Genomic DNA, 8,771 nt, shown 5'->3' with positions numbered 1-8,771 from the left:
TTATATAACAAATAAACAACAAATCCCAGCCTATGAATTCGACAAAGAGACATGTCAAGCAGCTAAGGTTGTATTGAATATTATCAAAGCTAGAAACAATGGAGCGCACCCGCTCCCTCGGGGGAATTGCTGCCCCTATATGAGCTTCGGACAGATTGCTCCCTTCTTCCGAACCTCCCCCTCAAGTTATATAGGTACATCTTGAGGAATATACATTATCAAAAACTTATACGTTAAATATTTGGGGTTATGAATATGAAAGGTATGAGAATTATTAAAATTATTAAAAATATAGGTTATGAAAATAAAGAGGTGTGAGTTATGAAGATAAAATTTTTAAAATAAGATAAATGGAGAAAATGATGAAAACCCCCAAAAAAGGAGACAAAAATAAATATGTTTCTTAGCTTGAGGGGTATCACCTCACTTTTCTGTTGCTGCCATGAAATATATCCCGACATGAAATTTCGCAATAAAACAAGATAATGTTTAGGTGATTAAGAAGAAAAATCTTTAAATTACTAGAAGAACATTTGGTTGACGATGTTAAATAATATCCGCATTAAATTATACAAAAAATTATACATATATTTTATGCGAGATAGCATGAAATAAATATATGTATTAACAATGCGCGTAATAAACTATTTAAAGATAAAACATCCTTTTAAAGTAAGTAATTCATGTATCAAGATCTATTAATCATAGATATGATTATTTGGAGAAATCACTTATTCTTTATTATGATTTTAAAAAATCTATGAATTAACTGTGCAAAATGTTATTTATATAATTTCTTTAAAATATTTCAAAGTATACACTACAATTTTTTGTGTTTTTCTTTTTGCAATATATATAAATTTCAACTGCAAATTAGATTCAAAAGTGGACACCTCCTACTCTGTGCAGTGCATGAGAGTATCCTCTTAACTCAATTTCTATCAAAAAAACGCACTTTTTGCTGGAGCCTGGAGAAATGGTAGGATATTGAGCTGGAAAAAAAAGCTAGGGTTTGATATTCATGGCTGCAACTGACAGTGATAACAAGCGACACCATACTGGAGAAGGAAGAGGTGGTGATTGTGAGGCGTCAATGGAAAAACTTCCACACCACATAATAACTCACGTATTGCACAAACTGGATTTGGAATCTCTTTGCACCGCTGCTTGCGTCTCTCGAACTTTCCATTCCGCCGTTACACACCTTCTTTCTTCTCTTTCCTCTCTCGATCTTTCTGTAAGTCAATTTTCTTTAATGCCCTAATTTTATTAGTAGATACAATCAGATGGGACATCCACGTAACCTAATTGAGCACAATACAATAGCAAATGAAGTAAGCAAATACAATTAAATAAATAAATCGTTGTATCTCGAGTTCATTTCTTAAGTTTTGGTCCTTAATTATCTAAAGCTTTGTTTAGATTTATATACTTGTTCAGATTATTACGAAATGAAATGATTGGGAATAGGGTGGATTGGATTCCCAGGACTTAATATGCCTGACTCCGTTTAGTTTAGGATTTGATTGCATTGATTGTCTTGAGATTGTTTTGGCGCCGAGAATCATTCAGAGTTCATTGCTGGTTGATTTAGGTTGACCTAATTATGTATGCTTTACTAGCAAACACTGCGGAGGCATTTTCTTGGCTTCACTTTGCTACGTGCGCATTGCAATGCAACTGTAGCCGATCCACTCACGGTAAAAATAGTCTTGTGAATCACACCAAAGGGTGTGGCCTAGTGGTCAATAAAGTGCGAGGAGAACCATGAGTTATCAAGTTCAAATCCCACTGAGGAAAAAAATATTAGGTGATTTCTCCCTATTTGTCGTAAGCCTTGGTTGGCATAGTTAAACGGTACCTCTATTGGTAGAGATAGCAGGTACCTGGTGGAATAGTTGATATGCGCGCAAGCTAGTTCAGACACTATTGTCATCAAAAGATAGTCTGGTGAATCCTCTTATTATCAAATAGAGCAGCGTGGATGCGGAGAATGTATATAGATTGGGATTGAGACGTAGTTGACTGTGTGTTGACTGTCTTTAGTCTGTTAATGTCATTTCTACTTCTGGGATGAACTTTTAACAAGAGTATCTCTGATTTACAGGGATTTTCTCTTGATGAAGAGTCTTTAAAACATGTTGTGAGTAGGGTACAAGGAGCCAAGAGCTTAACGATTGATTGCCTCCAGGTGGAGAATGATTCCTCCATTTTCAATATCCTCCATGAACATATCGTAGACTTGAGTTTGCTCAAATGTTCCTCTCTGTCTTATGACATTCTTCGTGCAATTGGAGAAAGGTGCCCCAACTTAAGGTATTCTCTTCTGTCAAACTTCATTTCTTGCTACTTTCAACAATTGACATGCATTGCCAATTGTTATTAGACGCATCGTTGGTTCTGGTATGAGCTGTACAAGTGGCAATCGTTTAATCGGGGCTTAGAAGGCATCAATCTCCATTTCTATATGGAAATGTTGGATTTTCAGACGCTATTATCCTGGAATTCTCTCTGCATAAATGAATTTTATTAATTGTAATAGTTCACTTGAGCCATTACACTTCAACTTCCAGAAGCAGATTTGCTAACTTAAATAACTTGTGGCGTACAAGTATATTTGTGAACCAATTCATTTATCTGCTAATTTTTTATTAAAATGTTTCTCATTGACCTTCGACGATCTTTCTTAGGCTGTCTGGTATAGAAAACTGAACTTTGAGCTTTTGCACTTGGCATTTATTAACTCCATTCTGTATCATTACCTTCAGAAGATGGAACTGTCAAGATAATTGGAAGTCCATTGTGCTTACACCAGCAAAATGTTGCTTCTGTACTATGTGACTTCTCCTTGGCTTTGTTTTCCAATGTACATCCTTTTTTCTTTCTGAAACAGGTTCTTCCTTATAGAATTTGCTGGGCATGTATTACCGGAACTTTTCAAAACAAAGCTTATAGAAATGCTCCAAAAGATTTCCTTGTTGGAGGTAAAGTATTCTCATGTATAACAATTTTTCCTCCCTTATTCAAATTGTCTTATGATGCCTCTTCAAACTTGTTACTCTTAGAACTAAGAGTTTTTCCTTTGTTGGTCAACCTTATGAGCTCTTCTTTTTCCTGCAGGCCCTGTCAATAAAAATCCGAGGGACCATACTTGATGTTTTTGATTTACAATCTCTTGAACTATTTTTGCCCAAGAGTGTCAAGAGTTTAAAGTTGCAGCCAACGGCTGAACACTTCTCTATCCACTGGATAGATAAGCTCAGAGGTGTCCCTTGGTTCAAATTGCAAAGCTTATCTCTTGTCTTGGACATTATTTCAGATAACCTTTTCATCACAGTTGTGAATTCTCTTCCGCTCTTGGTAGAGCTGGATCTTGAAGACAGACCTCTCACTGAGCCATCGATGCGGTTGGATTTGACCAACACTGGACTACAGTGTCTGGAGGTTTGCCAGCATCTAATTACCCTCTCAATTGTTCGAAGTAGAATATATTATCCTGCTTCATTTAAGAGAGTGGACAATTTGGGCATGTTCCTTCTTTCTGAAGGTTGTGGAGGACTTGAATCAGTGAAACTTGGTGGGTTCACAAAGGTTACTGAAGCTGGCTTTTCATCAATTCTGCACTCATGCCAGAATCTGAAGAAATTTGAAGTGCTGAATTCATCTCTATTGTCAGACTTGGCGTTCCATGATATGAGGGGAGTTGCTAGGTCCCTACTTGAATTAAGGTTGTTATCGTGCAGGCTTCTAACCAGTGAAGCTATGGAGGAATTATCCTCATTTAGTAACTTGGAGGTACTTGACACAAGTGGGTGCAGAAGCATTTCTGACCCCTGTCTCAGCTACATATCAGGTCTTACTACACTCAGGACACTAAACTTAGCAGAAGCTGATATTACTGACAGTGGTCTTGCTATTCTTGGTAGAGGAGACTTACCCATTGCACGGTTGTGCATCAGAGGCTGCAAGAGAGTAACTGACAGGGGAATCGGGTTTTTATTTCATGGAGAGCGGAAAATCTGCAAAACATTATCATCATTGGATGTTGGTCAAATGCCCGGAATATCTGATGCAGGCATTTTTACCATTTCATCTGCTGCCAAAGCATTAACTGATTTATGTCTAAGGTACTGCTTCCATGTGACTGATGCTGCAATGAAGATGTTGGTGGATAGACCAAACCACAAGAGTTGTCTACTGCAAAGACTTGATCTTTATAACTGTCGAAGTCTGTCTGATGATTTGATAATGCTACTTCTGGATAAGTCTCCGTTCCGTGGTTTGCGCTGGCTTGGCGTTGGATCTACTCTCTTAGTCAATAAAAGAGGCAATTTCTCCACAGTATGCAATGGACGACCCTGGTTGGTCGTGTGTTTTGATGGCTGTGAATTGGGGTGCCACGATGGTTGGCAATTTCACAAATCAAATGGCTACTAAATTATGCATTAGTGAACAGGAGACCTTTCTGAAAGAAGAAACTGTATAAATCAAGATAGACTTCATCTTTGCTTTCTCAAGGGCCGACACCACATAGCTTTTCTTTACATTGTTTTAACATCTCAATTAGGCACCGCCTATAGTTGGGTACCACAAGTTGGCCGAGTTTTGTTCTCTACTTTGTACTTCAGTTTTTCTAAAATACAGCTTCACTGTGATGCACTTTGGATAGCCTACAAGGCTGCAACCACACTTTTGCGTATGTACTTGTGCTTGAGCTTGGTTATGCTTATTTTAGCCTTACGTTCTTTGTGCGTGTTCCTTATACCATTAAATATAATTTTTTTTTTAAAATCACACAAATACATTATTAAAAATGTGCTTGAGTTATAAAAAAAATTAAAGATAGTAGAAGAATCAGAAAAATAGGGATCACGATTTTCTTGTTCATTGAGCCTAAAATATTATTTCTTTCTTTAACTCTTCAATATATTTTGAAAACAATTATATCATAACTTTTTAATGTAAAATTTATTTTTTAATGATAAAAATTCTATCAATTTGGAGAAATATATCTATGTTTTATGATAGAATTATTCTTCAATATTTACCGAGAGTTATTTGATATTGAAATATCTTATTAACATTGATAAATTATCTTCAAGGGAGATTAAAATTGTAAGTCTATTCTATTTAATCATTACTGGCCATTTATGCGTAATGGAATCATCCACTTACTTTTCGTCATTCGTATAAAAAGAAAAGAATATATGCATAGAGAATTTTTTAAAATAATAAAGTATATGTAAAAGACAATTGAAAATTTTGATCCAAAAGGAGATTAAAATTGTAAGTCTATTTTATTTAATCATTACCAGCCATTTATGCGTAATGGAATCATCCACTTACTTTTCGTCATTCATATAAAAAGAAAAGACTATATGCATAGAGAATTTTTTAAAATAATAAAGTATATGTAAAGAAAATTGAAAATTTTGATCCAAAAGGAGAAAAAAATTGTAAGTCTATTTTATTTAATCATTACCGGCCATTTATGTGTAATGGAATCATCCACTTACTTTTCTTGTAATCTTGTAAAAAGAAAGACTACAGTCAGACCTCTTTATAAGAGCATTCTTATATAACAACACTTCACTATAAAAGTCAAGTTTTTTTGGAATCGAACTTACGTTCTATTATAATATATATTTTCTATAACAGCAATTTGCTATAACATACAAAAATGTCCAGAACAAACGAGGATGTTATAGAGAGGTTTAACTGTATATGCATAGAGAATTTTTTAAAATAATAAAGCATATGTAAAAGACAATTGTGTTATAAAATCTTGAATTGTGGTGGATGTCCATAACCACCAAATGAGTAATGCTCGCTACTCTTCTCCATTATCTTCATAACTTTCACTACTATAATACTTATGGAGTTATGATTGTAACTCCATAATCTCCCCATGATCTTCCTCCATGATCTCAAATGCTTAATGACATATTCAATGACATATTTCTTCACTTTGCATACCTCTATAAAGGCCTTATAATAGATGGATAGATCACACAATTGAAGAAGAAATAAGAATCTCTCATCTTTTTCTCTCCATATCTCGTAGCTTGCTTTTTCTTGTTTTATATCGTTACTTTTTGCTATATTTCATAACAAACCGAAAATTTTGATCCAAAAGGAGACGAAATAATTACTCATATCAGCAAAGTCATAAGAACAAATTTCTATTGGCGGTACATTACACATATTTTTAAACCACTTGCCAACAACTCTCCACCGACATGATCATTGATCACATCAGCTTCATTGAAAAAGAGGTCATTAAACCGAAGGAACTCTAACAATTTCATACATAAGAATATAAAATCTAAAGGAGCATATTGTGAAGAAAAACGACATCTATTTCATGCAAAAATCAAAGCCACAAGTTTATTTGAAGTAATTAGTGTATCTTTACTTTTCTTTCATTGAGTCCCTAAAAAAGGAATCTGTACATAACTAATTATATGTTGTAGTTTCTACGAATGAATAACTTTTGAAATACATCGCCATATCTTGGCTGTAGGTAACACGTGTATATCTACAACACACATAAAAGAAATTATCTATGGACATCCAAGGAAGAGTGTTATAAAATCTTGAATTATGGTGGATGTCCATAACCATCAAATGAGTAATGCTCACTACTATTCTCCATTATCTCCATAATTTTTACTACTATAATACTTATGGAGTTATGATTGTAACTCCATAACCTCCCCCATGATCTTCCTCCATGAGCTCAAATGCTTAATGACATATTCAATGACATATTTCTTCACTTTTCATGCCTATATAAAGGCCTTGTAATAGATGGAAAGATCACACAATTGAAGAAGAAATAAGAATTTCTCCCCTCTTTCTTTCTATATCTCGTAGCTTGTTTTTCCTTGTTTTATATTGTTACTTTGAGTTATATTTCATAACATGTTATCAGCACGAGTCTCAACCAATTGATGTTATCTGCTTTAATCGGGTTTTATCTTCTTTCAACCAGAGTTGGTCAATTTTCTTTTCGGTCCAGTAAGTTTTACTTTTAAAATCTTATGTCAGCATATGTCTGTTAATTCATGTCTAGCTTTGAGTTTACACTTATGCAAATATGACAACATGATAATCAAACCAACAATCTTAATCTATGAATATATTGGATAATACTTACGGGTTCTTAATTTATTCTAAAAAAAAATTTGGAGGTAATAATATAATGCGCAATATGTTGGATACTAATGCACATACACGGTATTTCAGTACTGACTTTAGCTCAAGGATGAGTTCCAATGCATTGGCCTATTATACTATTAATTGGGGATAAGACGGTGGATTTAAATTCCAACGCACCATGAGGGTAAGACATCAAGATCTAGTCTTGATGTTCCATGATGATAAAAGTTGGGTTTGAGACCCAATTCATTATGGCCTAATATATCTTTATATTGGTAAGGCATTGGGTTTGAGTCCCAATGCACTATATTGATGATATAATAATGATTTAAGAAAAATAATGTATTTTCACGAAAAAGCATGATGCTTGTCCCACTTGATTTGCTCGAAATGAATGTGGTAGCGGTGCATAATAAGTCTAAATGAAGATAAGTGGAGACCAATGAATATGGGCGTGCCAAACAATAAAATAATAATAGTCATCATTATGGTAATTGTAAAAAGACGAACAATAAGAATTCTCGTAATATTCCTTCAAAATAGGAAGGTGATATTTGTCATCAATGTGGTATAAAAATAATAAAGCATGCCCATATAATTATATCCCACTTGAAAATATGACTTGTGATAAGCATTGTAAATGCAAACTCATTCCTGAAAGTGAATGTGAAAATATATATATGATAAAAATTATGCATAATAATATACTTATGCATGGTTGGATAAATACTACAACTCACCTCTAAGGGAGGTTTAAGACAAAGAAAGATAATAAATATTAATGTGTAGTTACATGAATATGTCATTGGTCGCGTACATGTGATACGCCAAAAACAATTATTTTGTCGTGCCTTAAAAGGTTATTAAAGGCTAAGTTAAAACAAGAAATGATTTTGCTTATGATGATTTTGACTATGACAATTATTATGATATGATTTTCTCCGTGAAGGAGACATTAACTATATGGATGATGTGACAAAAGATATTGTAGTACAAAAATCAATTAAGAGCTCCGGAAGAACTAATTTATTACTACCCGGATGAATAAAATTATTCATGATATTGATATTATAGTAAGTCTCAAAAGAAACCTTTTGAGTTTTAAATATATTAGCCAAAGTGGTTGGCATATTGAGACATTAAATGAAAGGAAGATTGAATATCTGCAAATTCCTATAATTATACCAGAAAAATATGAAAGGCTACCCGACTTTTCTTTTATTTATACTACATAAGTATAAGCATGATGATTGAATCACATGCCACAAGTAAACTAAAGGTTTATTGAAATAAATATCAATTGGCATGACCGGTTGGCCATCTCGGTTCAATTATGATGCGAAAAATTGATTGAGAATTCACATTGACATATATTAAAGAAATAGAAAATTCTTCAAGAATTCTCTTGTGTTGCTTATTCTCATAATATACCAGTTAAGGTTGGGATGGAATCCCTTAATTTTTGGAACGAATAAAAGGTGATATATATGTGCCCAGTCACCTGACATGTGTACCGTTTATTATTATATGATTTTTATAGATGCATCTATTGTATGGTCACATGTGCGTTTGTTATTAACTTGCAGTTTGGCTTTTGTAAGGTTGCTTGC

The 8,771-nt window shown here is 33.9% G+C and overlaps 1 protein-coding gene across 1 annotated transcript; it reads left to right on the top strand.

The window, feature by feature from the left end:
- Positions 1 to 821: 821 nt before the first annotated feature.
- On the top strand, positions 822 to 4,746 carry LOC107780256 (F-box protein At-B). Its single transcript, XM_016600785.2, has 4 exons — positions 822 to 1,237; positions 2,108 to 2,316; positions 2,894 to 2,984; positions 3,121 to 4,746. The coding sequence occupies exons 1-4, from the start codon at positions 1,022 to 1,024 to the stop codon at positions 4,435 to 4,437; spliced, it is 1,833 nt and encodes a 610-aa protein (XP_016456271.1). The 5' UTR covers positions 822 to 1,021; the 3' UTR covers positions 4,438 to 4,746.
- The last annotated feature ends 4,025 nt before the right edge of the window (positions 4,747 to 8,771 follow it).

Source organism: Nicotiana tabacum, chromosome 2 (assembly GCF_000715075.1).
Source record: "Nicotiana tabacum cultivar K326 chromosome 2, ASM71507v2, whole genome shotgun sequence".
Taxonomy (NCBI): Eukaryota; Viridiplantae; Streptophyta; class Magnoliopsida; order Solanales; family Solanaceae; genus Nicotiana; species Nicotiana tabacum.
Note: the sequence above shows the minus strand (reverse complement) of the source record. Positions and strands in the feature narration are given on the sequence as shown.